The 15,557-nt window shown below is 37.5% G+C and overlaps 1 protein-coding gene across 1 annotated transcript in view; it reads right to left on the bottom strand.

Moving 5' to 3' along the window:
• Calcr (calcitonin receptor) overlaps positions 1–15,557 on the bottom strand; it is a 98,737-nt gene that overhangs the window by 10,440 nt on the left and 72,740 nt on the right. The window contains exon 7 of the mRNA XM_004646253.1: positions 10,930–11,083. Within this exon, the coding sequence (XP_004646310.1) occupies positions 10,930–11,083 (154 nt within the window). The remainder of the gene's footprint in view (positions 1–10,929; positions 11,084–15,557) is intronic.

Raw genomic sequence — 15,557 nt, 5'->3', positions numbered from 1 at the left:
CCTGCTTTCAGAGAGTTAGGTTAAAGGCACTGTGTAGTTAAGAGCCTTTCACAAATTACCCGATGAGGTAGGGACCTTATGACCTGCACTAGGACTCTTACTACTATCATCGCCTATGATGATGACCATTCTGTGGGGTACTGTTAACTGGGAGAAGAGTGTCTTCCCTTGTTGGTTGAGGAGGCTGCTGTATGAAGAGGACCTGAGGCACTCTGTGGGGAAGTCACCCAGGAGAGTGTATGGCGGCAGCAGTCTGATTGCTCCTGAAACTTTCCTGGATGTTCATCTTACTTCTTCTAGGATTCCCATTTTTCAATTTGTTTGCATTTTATATATCAATCATGTTGCTTTTTTATTTAAACCCAGAAGAGAAGTCAATGTATTCCTTATCCTAGAAGTTTTAGGTGCCAAACCCTGATAGAGGTAACTTAGTATCCATTTCCCTGACTAAACTTGAAGTACAAATTTAAAAATCTTCATATTTATAAACTGAACAAAGGAGAAAGTTACTGGCCATGCATCCTAACAAATTACATTTTTTAAAAAAAATACATTTTCATTTTTTTAAATGTAATTAAAATTTGTAATTTTCTTTTAAAAAAGATTCTGTTTTGATTCTTTCTTCAGATTCTACAAAGACTGTAGTAATCTTACTCAAAATCCCAGGAATAGAAAAGGTATTTAGGAATAAGAAAAAAAAAGATAGTAGTTTCATGCTTGGAGAGCCTGTCATTTTGGTCTTTTGAATTTGGGCTCCTTGTCATGACATGCCAGTTGCTGCTATGATGTCTCTCGGGTAGATGGTTGTTCAAGAACAAGGGGGTGGTGAATGAAAGCAAGAGACAGGAAAAGGAATATTGTGGGACTGTCCTGCTTCAAGGTTGTATATGGTGGGATTTTTGGACTTATGTATAAATGTAAGAAGTATATAATTCTTTATGTCTATTTTTAAAATATATTCTCATTTTTAAATGTTTTTGTCATATTCTGTAGGGACTTAAAGTTCAACATATCAATACCTGATGAAAAATACCTGTTCCATATTATGCCTAAGATGTTTGATATGCAGACAGATAGTGAGGTTAAGCTTAACAGCCTAAGTTGTATGGTAATAACAATAAGCTTGTCTTCTGGATGGTTAACAACCTAAGTTTGCAGACCAAAATTAGAGAAAAAGGAGGGCTGCAAGGAAAGCCAACATTTTGGCCCTAACCTTCCAAGGTCAATTAAGACTCAAGACATATGAGAACTTGTACTGTAATATCATGTAACTCAGTAGTGTCCAAATTTTCTGATCAAGGAGATTATGGGGCCAAAGGCGAAAGTGATCCATGAGGTAGAGTGTGCCTAGGGAGAGTCATATGGAGAGAAAACATTCTCTCAGGATTTCACAGAGAGCACTTTGGCCAAGCAATGGCCGTGACTCATCCACATGGCTGACACTGACAAAGGTTCTACAATCTGAGGTACAGGATCTCAGGATAAATCCTGAGGGGATTTCACTGACCTTATCAGACCCAAAAGCTACAACTCTTGTTGCATAGGTCCTGCTTTACCTTGGTCTTAACCATCCAGCAGAAAAGTATAAAAACAAGATATAAGAAGTAAAGTCATGCTGTTATGTTGAGCTGTAGGGGACTCAGGTCAACAATTTCTGAATTGCCAGTCAAGCGGAAGACCCAATACTATTATGGGCTACTGGGCTCTTCTAGAATATTTTGCTGAGTTTACACACCTATAATATTCAAATAACAGAACTTAACAAAAAAAGGGGATACAGATGAATGTCCATTTTGTATCTGTGTATTCAAAGTGGTTGGGATAGATATATAGTTACATTCTCTTAATAAATAGAGTGATTTGTTCTAATGGTGTTTGTAAATAGGATATCAAGTCCGCATCTTGTGCAGCAATTAACCACTAGGAAGAATGTATGCAATGTGATAATTATTGAAACTGTCCTACCAATTTGATTTGAAACTGTCTCATTGCTATTTATCAATAAAATTATGGGAAAAATTAAAAAAAATTAAAAAAATAACATTCCTTAAATGTTTCAAATGAAACCCCAACATTTATTTATATGAAACCATAGCTCATGGTGCTTTCAATAGTTTGATAACTGAGCATTTTAATTGTATTATATTAAGCTATTCAATTAAAATCTATCAGTGTGGCTGAATTGTAAAAGTTTTAAAATTTATAATAAAATGTAGGAGAGGCTGAAAAAAAAAAGGAAAAAGAAAGGATGAATTTTATATAATGGGAGTATGACCCAGCTATAAAGAATGATAAACTTGAAGCTTTTGTATATAAGTGGATGCCAGTTGAAGATATACTCGTAAGTGAAATAAACCAGGCCCACATATATAAATATCATATAGTTTCCCTAGTGTAAGAACTCAAAAGAAGAAATAAAAATTGAAAGGTGTAACACAAGTAAATGGAAAGCGAGAATTTAAGGATTAAACAATGAAGAGAGGGCAGGGAAAAAGCTAGGAAACATGGCAGGAGAAAAACCAAATGTTTATATATACAAGATTGTTAAGGCAATGGTCCTGAGAACAATTCTGATGGAGAATCTCCATCAGGTTTTTGAAGCTAGCAATTAATTGTAGGATTCTCACCCTGACTAACTATATATGCTGATATCTGTGAACTAAGCAACTGCACTGAAGATAGCAATGTGTAATACTAGGGCCATGCTTGGAAAGCCTGTTGTTTTGGTCTTCTAAATGTCATATCAATGAAATATCTGCTTCTAATGTCATATCAATTACTGCTATACTCTCTCTCAAGTAAATGTTTGCTTTAAAAAAAGGTAATAAAAGAAAACAAGAGACATGAAAAAAATTGTCATAGGACTGTCCTGCTACAATGTTGTATATGGTTAGATTTCTAAATTTCTGTGTAAAAATGTGTAATTGTTTCTCTTTATTCTATACATTTTTTCACACTATATATTGATTTAAAGTTTAGCATATCAACCATTTTTGGAAAATACCTGTTCCATGTTATGTCTAAGGTGATTGATATTCAGACAGATAGTGATTTAAGCTCAGCTATCTTTTATAGGGTAATAACATCATTAAAGTTCTATTCTGGAGGGTTAACAACTTAAGTTTGCAGACCAAAAAATTAGAGAAAAAGAAGGGTTGCAAGAATAGCCAATATTTTGGTCCTAGCCCTTCAGGGTCAGTGAGGACTCAGGATATAAGAGAACCTGTATTATAATATTCTGTAACTCAGTGGTGTCCCAAATTTTCTGTTCAGGGTGATTATGAGGCCACAGAAGCAAGTGATCAATGATGTATAGTGTGCCTAAGGACAGTCACCTATAGAGAAAACATTCTCTCAGGCTTTCATAGAGATCAAACTGGTCAAGCAATGGCCGTGACTCATCCACATGGCTGACATGGACAAAGGATCTACAAATTGCTGTACATAGTTTCAGGATAAATCCTGAGGGGATTTGACTGACCTTGTCAGATACAAAAGTTACATTTTTTGGTATATAGGTCTTGCTGTATCTTTGTCTTAACTATCCAGCAAAAAATGTGTCCCAAATATTCTGATCAAGGAGATTATGGGGCCAAAGAAGAAAGTGATCCATGATGTAGAGTGTGCCTAAGGAGAGTCACATGGAGAGAAAACATTCTCTCAGGCTTTCATAGAGAGCAAATTGGCCAAGCAATGGCCAGGATTCATCCACATGGCTGACACTGACAAAGGATCTACAATCTGATGTACAGGGTCTCAGGATAAAGCCTGAGGGGATTTGATGACCTTATAAGATCTAAAAGCTACAATTCTGGTTACATAGGTCTTGTTTTACCTTGGTCTTAACCATCCAGCAGAAAAGTATAAAAACGAAGTACAAGAAATAAAGCCATGTTGTTATGTTGAGCTGTAGGGGACTCAGGTCAACAACTTCTGACATTGCCATCAAGCAGAAGACCCAATACTATTATAGACTACTGGACTATTTTGGAATATTTTGCTGAATTCATACACCTATAATATTTAAATGATGGAACTAAACAAAAAATGGGATATAGATGAATGTCCATTTTGTATCTGTGTATTCAAAATGGTTAGGATAGATATATAGCTACATTCTCTTAATTCAAGGAATAGAGAGATTTTTTCTAGTAGTGTTTGTAAATAGGATATAATTTCTACATCTTGTACAACAAAAAACCAGTAGGAAGGCAGTATACAATGTGTTAATTATTGGAACTGTCCTACCAATTTGATTTGAAACTGTCTCATTGCTATTTCTCAATAAAATTATGGGAAAAAATTAAAAACATAAAATAATAAAAAGAAATGTATAAACACAAGTTATAAAAAGTAAAGCCATATTAATATGCTGAGATGTAGAAGGCTCAAGTCAACATCTGACCTTGTCAGTTCCACAGATAACCCATTAGTATTATGGACTACTGGACTACTTTGGATTATTTTGCTGAATTCACACACGCACAATATATGAATGGCAATGGAATACCCATCTCCGACAAAACTAAACAAAAAATGGGGATATAAATGAAGGACCAATTTGTAATGAAAAAATAAATATATATGTCTATAAAAATAGGATAGGTATACAGCTACTTTCTCTAAGTTCAATGAGAAGAAAGATTTGTATTGTTACTGTTTAGACAAGATATCCTGTCTGTGTCTTTTACTCTGAGTAACTACTACAAAGACAACATATGCAATGCATTAATTCTTGTAACTGTCCTACTAATCTGTTTTGAAACTGTCTCATTACTATTTCTTTCTCAATAAACTTAAGAAAAAAAATAACCAACCACCTGGGGAAAAATAAAAATGTATCAAGGAAAGACCCAAAAATTATACAGGCTAATGAAGACTGGACAGGCAGACCAATGAGTGAAGTGAGCAATTGTGAATAGAAGCCTATTATTAAAAAAGATTTTATGTTCACTTGACAAAACTGTACTGGACTCTGATAACTAGACAGTCCTTAAGTATTGACATTAGGTTCTTACATTTCCGGTTCTGTTACAGTTATGTAGGAGAAAGCCCTTAATTGTAGGAAACAATTGTAAAAAAATATTTGGGGGCATTATGGAGCCTTGAGTCCTTATTCTCAATTGGGGACAAAACACTCTTTGTGGACTGGTCTGATAGCTCAGCAGACTAAAGCTTCTGCTTAGGCAGAGCCCGGGGACTGAAGTTCAATCCCTGGAATGCTGTGCTGGCCTCACCCCTGGGGCCTGCTGATACTGGGCTTGGTGGTGTGTGCCTGTAATAACAGCTCTTGGGAGACTGAAAACAGGAGAATCACTACAAATCTAATCTACATAGTGAGACCCTATACACCCTGTAGACCCTGTCCTAAATACAGTGGGTGGGGGGAAACACTCTTTGTATTATGCTTAACTTTAAAAAAAAATGTGTTCCATAAACAATAAAATAAATAAAAGTCCTTAAGTATTTGAAAGATAGAAGAAGAAGAAGAAGAAGAAGAAGAAGAAGAAGAAGAAGAAGAAGAAGAAGAAGAAGAAGAAGAAATGAAGAATGTTACTACCTGAATTCAAGTTTTTTTTTTCATTTTTTTTTTTTGTAATTCATCTATTTACCTAGTATTTATTGACTTTTGACTCATTCCAAATATATACTTTTTCGTATTCAGGAATAAATTTTAAAAATCATAAATGATAAACGACAGTATGAATTGTTATTGCTGATGTTTTAACTGAAACAGCTTCCTTTAGTTCTAACTATGGACTCAGATATAAAAGAAAGTAGATTTATTTTATATCTTCTATCATCTCCACAGAATGAAACAACTGATATTTTTATAACTTATAAATGTAGGGAAGAATATTTCTCACAAATGTATAATGTAATTTACAATTATTTAAGTACTTTCACATTAATTTATTTTTGTATAATTAAGACATATTTAAACCTGATCCATTTCTTATTTCTGGCTAAGTTAAAGATAACTCATGTCCTGGGCTATGTAGCAAAATAAAAGCCTCCCTAAGACCATTGGAATTAGTGGTATAAGAGCAATCAGAAATGTATTTTATGAAATATTCTGAGTTAGCACCTTATTGTATCCCAGAGATTATGGAACAAGAGAGTTAAAAATGAGCCAAATATCCTTGTGCTAGACTCTATCAAATCTATTGAATAAAAGTACATTTTAGTGGGAAAGTAGGTTTTAGTTTTTTTTTTTTTTTTTTTTAACAACAAAGTGATCCTTTATTTATCAGTTAGCAACACATTACACAAAGTTGCCTAGCAACTAATAGCTGACCTTAACCAGATAGCATGTTTATCTCAGGACTGAGGTAGCTTATTTGCTTTAGGCACTGAGGCCTAGTCCCACTTACACACATGTGATCAATTTCCTAGCTTCTGTAGCTCAGGTATTTTTATTTCTGCTATGTTTTACTACATGCCACCAATGTCAGGACCAGTAACACTAATATTGCCATATTATATATTGCATATTATCTTTTCCACTAACCACAAAGTTATATTTTCTCCAGGTAAGAGTGAAAAAGATGCTATTTGATTTGACTGAGATATCTATAAGAAGAGGTTTTGTTATTATCGTCAGATTAAGAAATGTGTTTCAAAAAAAAACCCACGTTTATTTTCTGTAAATTACATGCAAAAACATGATAAACTCAAAATAATCAAGGTTTCACCTAAGAATCATCTCAGCCTCTAAACTCATGGAACATGTAATTCAGTAAGGTCATTGACTACATGCTTGACCTGAATAATTTAGAGTTGGACTGTTTACACAAAAAAGTATTGCTTTATTCACAGTAGTTATAACATTTCCCATCAGTGTTCAAAAAGAAAAAACTCATTCTCTGGATTTATTTGAAATACTTATTTTAGAATTAGGCAGTGAAAAAAGGATAGAGAAATCTAAATCCTACCTCCTCATTTTTTTTAAAGAAAAGTGTGCTTTCTACTTAATACATAAAGATTTAAGTCATTCTGATGAATTCTTTTTTTTAATATTTATTTATTTTTATTTATTACATTTATTTATTGTGTGTGTGTGTGGCCAGCTCAGCCCACCAGGGGGCGGGTCTGGCTGGCATGTGGTGCTGGGGATCGAACCGCAGTCCCTGTGCTTTGCCAAGCTTGTTTCAAGTAGGTGCTTTAGACCACTGAGCCATCTCTCCAGCCCCTCTGATGAATTCTTAACTAGTTGTTAATTAAGAAAGGTTAAGGGACATAAATATTTTGATTGTTATCATTATTTTCCTTTTGATATAGTTGAATATTTTTTTCATTATTTTCTATGTATTTGCTTTTTCTTTTTTTTTTTTCCTTTGTATTCTTGCAAAGCAGGTGTAACCAACTTGCATTTGTTGACTGTCAGCAATAAGGACAAGGGTTTTATAACTAATTTATAATACATCAGTCTAGATAGAATAGTATATAAATTGTTCCTTCCAGGTGGCCCTTGTCCTTGAAGAGCACCACAGGAAAGCATGCATTTATTACTTTCGAACCCAAGGGCAAGTTTTCTGAGTGTGCGCTATGGTTTGTGTGTACTTGTCCCCCCAAAGCCTCATGCAGTCATGGTGCAGACTTTTAGAGTTTAGATTAACTCATGACCTACTGGCATTATGGGTCCAAGTACTGCTGGGATTATGGGCGTGAGTGCTACACCCAGCCTGGGTCAGAGAGCCTGAATGTAACTTAACAGAGACAGAGAAACAGACTTGCTCTCCGTAGCCATTGTTGCTGCTACCCCTCCTTTGGCTCTCTGCTCTTTGTTGCCACTATGAACTGCTGCTCTCTACTACGGAGCCAGCCAAGTATGGACTGAACCTCCCTTAACTGTGAGCTAAATAAACCTTTCCTTCCTTCACTTTGAGTGTCAGGCATTCATTCAGCAGTGAGAGAAGAGCAATTGAGACAGTATTTGGTACCAGAGAAGTGGGATTGTTGCTGTGGCTAAACCTGGCCCCATGGATTACAAGCTTTTGGGAATGGCTTATGGGAAAAGATAGGAAAAGTTTGGAGATGTTGCCTATTTGTGAAGAGCTGGGAAAGCTTCAGTTGTTCTGTTTGGGAGATTCTGGTCAGAGCTCAGAAGACCAGAAGCTGATAGAAAGTCTGCCTGTGAAGACCAGGCTGGGGAGGTTTCTGCTGGGAAGAAGAACTGCGTTAGTTTTTGGATTCTGTATGATTTGTGTTATGGTGTGGCATAAAACCTTGTCTGAATTTTGCCCAGGTCCAGAGAATTTGCCTGAGACTGTGATTAAACATGACAGATTGATTAATCTGGCAAAAGAAATTTCAAAGTAGCCAAACATAGAGGGAGTAGCATGGCTGTTGTTGGGGGCTGTTAGCCAGATTTATGCTGAGAATCAAGAGCAAAGATCCCAGTAGGATGATTGAAAATGTTGTGTTTGGCCAGAAAGGAAGCTCCAATAAATCTGTGGAATGCAAAGATAAGAGCTGAGAGGATCTTCATTGCCAAGAAGGAACAAGAAAATAGAAAGGATGGCCTGAGGGCTTCACAAAAGGTGGCAGGTCTCCACCCTTTTCAGTCTCAGAATTGCAAGGGTGAGGGACTTTGGCTTGAAGGGAAAGCCACAGAGCCCCATGTTCCAGAATGGTGGCAGGAGCCTCACTCAGTTCTAGAGTGGTGCCAGAATGGAGAATTTATTCCTCAGAATCAGGGTCAGAGTGTTCAGTGATCCAGGCACTTGACCCCTACAGCCAAGAGAGAAGGAAGCCTGTATACTGCTCCAGGTGGCAGCAGACTTTGTCATCATGCACATGGCATTAGTTTTAGGCACTTACAGAATACAGGAGTTCTTAGGTTAAGAAGGCTTGCATCTGGATTTCAGAAGAAGGCCTGGGAGGTCAGGCAGTGTGCATCTGAGAAGGCAGTGTGGAAGGCTGTGAGTGAGAAGTCTATTGGTGGAAACCGCAGAAGTTCGGAAAAGCTAGGAACATGGATCATCTAAGGGAAACCGCAAGGAGGGAGCAAAGCCAGCCTAAGAGAGAAGCCATGGGAGCTACCACCATTAGTGCTATAGAGGCGGAGCCACATGGAGCTCACAATTTGACACAGATTGCTTTGGATATTCCACATGGACCTAGAGGATTTAAAGTTTGCCCTGTTGGATTCTGGATTTGTGTTGGTCCCGGTGCTTTGTATTCTGCTGTTGTTTGCAAGTTTGGGAATGGTAGTGTTTATAATGTACAGTGAATGCTGGAATTGTTTAATTTTCTTTTCATCTGTACAGGGCCTCACAGTTAAGAGTTTGCCTTACATCCTGGAGGAGACTTGCGACTTGGACTTTTCAGCAATACAGAAATGTTTGGGAATTTGTTAAATCTTAGAGATGGACTAAAACATCTTTTGCAGGAAGGGATGTGCAGTTTTTGGGGATCCAGGGAACGAATGTTATGGTTTGTGCACATTTGTCCCCCCAAAGTCTCATGCAGTCATGGGGCAGACTTCTAGAATTTGGATTAACTCATTATCCACTGGGATTGTAGGTCTGAGTACTGCTGTCATTAGGGATGTGAGTGATACACCCAGCCTGGGGCAGACAGTCTGAATGTGACCTAACAGAGACAGAGAGACAGACTTGGTCTCTGGTACTATTATTGCTGCTGTTCCTCCTTTGGCTCTCTGCTCTTTGTCGCCTCTATGAACTGTTGCTCTCTGGCTTGGAGCCATCCGAGCATGGACTGAAACCTCCATTCACCATGAGCGAAATAAAACTTTCCTTTCTTCCTTTTGAGTGTTGGGTATTTGTGCCAGCAACGAGAGAAGAGTAACTGAGACAGTGTGACAGGTAGAGACATTTTTGCATCCACAAAACTTGTATAAGCAACATGCCACAATTTTTATTTCAAAGGAAAAAAATGAGCTATATCTGACAGAATTCATGTGGACATTTGGGTGGGGACATGTGAGTGCAGTGGGCCTGAACAGGATGTTGTTTTTGGGTCTTGAAAGGCAATTGACTCTCATCAATTTCAACTGGGTGCTTGAATTCTACCAGTTGATTCCTAGCATGACGTGCTTTGGAATCCAGCAATCCTTGAGTGAGTGTGTATGGGGGTGAGGAGGCTAGGGAAACTCTAGCACTCCACTTTCATCGTTCTGTGCAGAAGAGGCACCAGCTATAACAGCTCAACCTCTTTTGCACAGCCACTGTCTTGTCAGGAAGCCCTCTACTTGGAGCCTCAGGTCATGTTTGCCTCTCAGCTGGACTCAGGTTTCTAGGCTTTCACTGAAGAAGTCCTGATAATACATTCAGAGAGAGCAATGAGGCTAGAGTGAGAGGTTCAGAATTTAAAATATGAAATTCTCTTCTGCTCTACAGATGCATGTTCTGTATAAGGAATAAAATAGAAGAGAACCTTAAAAATTTCTCAATCAGGGGGCTGGGGAGATGACTCAGTGGAATAAGTGCTTCCCTGGCAAGCACAAGGGCCTGAGTTCAATCCCTGGTTACACACAAAAGAGAGAGAGAGAGAGAGAGAGAGAGAGAGAGAGAGAGAGAGAGAGAGATTTTGCGGCTAGGGAGATGGCTCAGTAGAATAAGCACTTGCCTGGCAAGCGCAAGTGTCTGAGTTCAATTCCCAGTTCTAAAAAAAAAAAAAAACTCAATCAGGGCATATTTTGTGTCCATCCATTAGTTGAGCTTATTTTCTGGACACCCTTAGAGTAATAACCTTCTCTTTCTGTGCTCAGCCTCAAGGGCATCTCCATATGATCAGGATTGTAGAAGGGTTTTTTCAATATCTCAGAGACCTAACTCCTGCCAATACTTAGATTCCATGAAGGATCGAAGTCTATTAGTTTGTCTTTCAAACCAAGACTAGAAGACTGTAAACATTTAAACACAGGTTAATATTGTCCAGAACTCAGCTGGAGGAAACACTTACCCCAGCCCAGGAAATAATACCAGCGCAGGTTTTTCTCTTCATTAAACACGGACACCACGATGAGGGTATGAAGATAGATCCCTTCACAGAGCATCCAGAAATAATTGCAGGCCATCATGTACTGGTGGAAGAATTGCAGAATCTTGCAGCTCACCTGTAAGAAAGAAATGAAGGTATTCAGTGGAAGACACAGGTACAAGTTCCAGCAGTGAACCGGGAGTAAAGTAAATATGAGTCAAAGAATCTACATTCAGGTTACAGGGAAGTTTCACAAGTATTTTCCAAAATCTTCTAGCTGTTTTATCCACAAATCAAAGCCATAATGACCAGAGCATAGCTATTTCATGTAAATGACCATATAGGCCAGTGGAAGCCAAATCCATACAATGTTCAATCACCATTACATTCCAGGGACTTATCAAAACTGGCTCATTTTCCTGCAATGTGTCTGAGACTCATAATTTAGAAAACATAATTTAGGATTTGTCAGTGACGTTTATGTGCTTTGTGTCCTTATAGTTTAGGGGCATCAAGCCAGACATGAGGCAACAAAGTAGATTCCAGAGTAGCAAAGCGCTTGACAAATGTGTGTGTATGATCCAGGAGCCTATGCTGAGCCTGGGGGATGTGTATATGTTTGTTTCCATGTGAGGTTCAAGTGTTTGTTAGGCTCTCTCTGTACCTTGAAATTAGGATGGACTCCTTGCTTGCTACTCAGGGAAGATTTAGGAGCCACCTTTCTGGAAAATCAAGTTAACTGCATAATGCTGTCTGTATAGTGGTACTAATTGCTCAAACTACATAAGAAAATAATATCCTAAATTTTCCCCTAGTCACTCAGAGTAGGGTCTCTCATCTGACACCACTGACATTCTGGAGCAGAAACATATTTTTTTTTTAAACTATCGGAGGCTGCTCTGTGCATTGATGGAAGCTAGTATTTCTGGCTTCCATCCATCGGATGCCAACCATACCCCCCACCCAGTCATCACAATGAAGGATGTCTCACATTGCTAAATGTCCTGGGATGAGGACCACTACCCAAGCGTGTGGAGCTGCGCTTAACTACCAGTCACCAAACTGCCCCACAACAGCAGTGATGGCAGAGAAGCACGGAAAACTTCAGGGGTTATTTGTTTTACTACTATGCTACCAAAAATTCTTCTATACATTAGATGCTTCTCCTTATTATGTTTTTCTTTTAAAATTAATTATGCATTTTTATTAGTACATGTTTGTGATATATAATTCTTATGTCTATTGTGGTTTGCCCCTATATCTAACACATCTTAATTCTTTTTTGTCCCCTTCTCTTTCCTGCCTCTTCTCTCTCCATCTTGACATCTTTCCTATTTGAAAAAGTTCATTTTTATGTGTTTCATTTGACTCTGTCTGGATTTCTGGACTTATTTTTATAAAACAACATAGATTCTGGGTGACTTTTAGTCCTGCAGCACCTTCAGGACCACACATTTCCATTGAATGTGGAGAGGTAATAATTAATTTACTAAATCAACATTTAGTGTGCTTCTCCTTTCAGGATTCATTGGATATAAGGAAAATCAGTTACATTTGAAAAGGTAAAGTCAATCCTTAATTCTGAGAAATATACATGCATATATATTCAAATATATGTTCACATATATATATATATGTAATGAACTTCCTAATTGGGATTATTTGATATATTATGTTACCTATGTATGTGCACAGCAAGTACTTGCTATATCAAGACAACCAGGCATATTGGTAAAATGAGACACTCAGTTGATACCCTAGATTCAGTGTGAAGCCTACTTTCCGCCAGAGAACATAATCTCAGATTTAGAGTTCCAAGTAGAAGCTTTGGTGGTTTCCACTTGTGGAAGTGATAAGAGGACAAAGCAGCTTTGACTTCCTAATTTGCACAGCCATTTCTCCTTACATGCCATAACTGTGCTCTGTGCAGACTTTAGGAAAAGAGCATTAACAAATACTAAGTCATCGCTCCTGGGAAGTAGGACTCTTGTCAGTAGGGCTCTGTGTGCCCCATTAGACAATCAGTCCACCTTGGTTGCCACATATCATCAATCCATTCACGCTGAACACAATAAATCCTACGCGAAGGGAGCTTATCTGACACGTATTTTCCCTATGGGGTACATCCCTGTTTCCTGTTTTGATTTAAAACAAATTTGGCAAAGGATAATTGGAAATAAAAGCCACATGCTACTCAAAGGTTCAACTATGTCAGAGGTTTTTTGTTTTTTTTTTTTTTTTTAAAGATCTTTGCATTTTTTAAGTGGTGGCTAAGTTTCATGCAAAAACTGTTTGCATTTTTGAGTTCAATCCTAGGCTACATGTTACAAGTGCAAAGATAAAATTCAAAATTGCAATCAAGTCACCTTTTTTGGGTTAGGAGAAGATACAGAAACCAGTCCAAGCATTCAAAATGACCTCCAACAATGTGAATTTTTATAATCAACTTTAAGCCTATTAAAGTTCTTTCCTCAAGTACATTTCAATGTTAGAAGAGAATAAATGAATCAAACTTCTAAGGTGAGTGATACTAACATTAAATAATCTACTTGGATCTGTAGACAGTGAAGAAACTAGCAGATTCTGCTGCAGTTGAACACATTAGTGAACACTAGCAAGCATTCTTCTATTCTTCCAAGTCATATGTCAATACTGAAGCAAAAGGAAGAGCCTACCAAGAATATCTGTTTCTAGAATTAGTGGGAGTCAAATGAGTGTGTTTGCAAATGTTTGGCAAACAAAAATAACATCACTGTAGGAATATGTTTTTAAAAAACCTAAGAAAGGGCTGGGGAGATAGTTTGGCGGTCTAAGCGCCTGCCTGGCAAGCACAAGGCCCCGAGTTCATTCCCAGTATTGCATGTTATGCCAGCTCTGGAACCCCAGGCACACTGGTGCTGACCACTGAAACTGGGTGTGGTGGCACATGCCTGTAATCCCAGTTCTGGGAAGGCTGAGATAGGAGGATCACTACCAGTCCAAGCTGCATAGCAAGACCCTGTGCCAAATAAATAAATAAATGACTAAAACAGTTATTTTAAAAATGGCTGGGAAGATAGCTCAGCAAAATAAGTGTCTGCCTGGCAAGCACAAGGTCCTTCCTGAGTTCAATCCCCAGTACCATGAAAAAAAGTTAAAAAATAAAAACCTAAGAAAATTAGTTTGGACTAGTCTCATTAGTTCTAACTTCATTAATGTCTTTCACTGAATCAAAACTGCCCATTTCTGCAAGTCTTGACTTCAAACAAAAATAAGCTTTGGCTGCATGTTTGGGTGGTCTCTGGTGATTCAGCATGGTTAGTTACATTTCCTAGGATTTTCTGAAAATGTTTTCTTATATTTCACTTTGGCACAAGAGAAAGAGTGTAAAGTTATATTTACTTGAGCAAGGAAAGAAGTATCAGTAAGTTAATATCTAAATATTTGTCTCAATAGAAAAGACATTTTTAAAAGACCCAAATAGCAAAAATGTATGGTTTAAATTTGCTAGCCTAAATTTTTATTGTTTTAGTTTATATTTGTCTAGATTCCTATGGAGTAGACGCACAACTGCTGCTAGCGATGTGTCTGATCCATCTTTGTGTTTCTGTTGACTCCTCTAGCTCCGCCCTCAGGATTAAAATACCATATCAAGCATAGAGAAGGTAGCAGTAGATGCTTAAGTCTAAATGTATATTTCTGTTTTACTTTTTTTTTTTTTTTGTGGTACTGGGGATTGAACTCAGAGCTTTGAGCTTGCCCGGCAAGCACTTATTCTACTGAGCTACCACTCTGGTCCTAAATGTACATTTCTTTGGGTAGTTTTTATAATATTTTTCAATATTTTACTCCTAGATCAATATTTTTTCATCAAATGCCCAAAGAAGTACTGTGTATCCAGGATCTGACTAAAATTCCCTGGCTCTATTTCCCGAACAGCACTAGTATTACCATTAGATAACCTACTTGATCTGTAGACAACTCGCAAGTGAACTAGCAGATTCTGCCAAAGTTGAACTAGATAGGTACTAATAAACACTGTCAAACATTCTATAGACACTATGCAAAAATATTTGCAATGGTCAGTACCTATCTGAAGGGATCAAACTGCTGACATCAAAAGAACTTTCTGGGACCCTGGACTAGCCTCTGACCATGATGGCAGAGTCGGGGGAATCTTCAGTCTTCATTCATGTTTTTCTAAATTTTCAAAGGCTCTTTTTAGAAGGTGGCCATCTGCTAACTCTAGCATTCTATCTTTTCTCTCTGTGGAAGAGCATCTGTTTGCTTTTATCAGATGTTCTTCAACCTTGTCATCATATATATTCGTGAGTGTGCAAAGACTTTCCAAGTGGCATGTGAATACTCATGTGCTGTTTATTCAATTTTCTAGCATGCTTTAGAGTCTCTTCTTTTCCATTTATCCTTTCCCTTTGTAAAAGCACAGGTTTCCAAATTTGACTATGATTTATAAAATTCAAGGTGTAAACAGCTTTCCATGTCAAACATAGAGACCATGTAAAATTATTTTGAGGGAAAAGTTATTTCAATGATCAATCAGGTATCCTAAAACTAACTTAGTGTTTTGTTTTTCTGAGACACATAAATCTGTGAAAGTAAATAAGCCTGAT

The sequence above is a fragment of the Octodon degus genome, unplaced genomic scaffold (assembly GCF_000260255.1).
Source record: "Octodon degus isolate 3935 unplaced genomic scaffold, OctDeg1.0 scaffold00262, whole genome shotgun sequence".
Taxonomy (NCBI): Eukaryota; Metazoa; Chordata; class Mammalia; order Rodentia; family Octodontidae; genus Octodon; species Octodon degus.
Note: the sequence above shows the minus strand (reverse complement) of the source record. Positions and strands in the feature narration are given on the sequence as shown.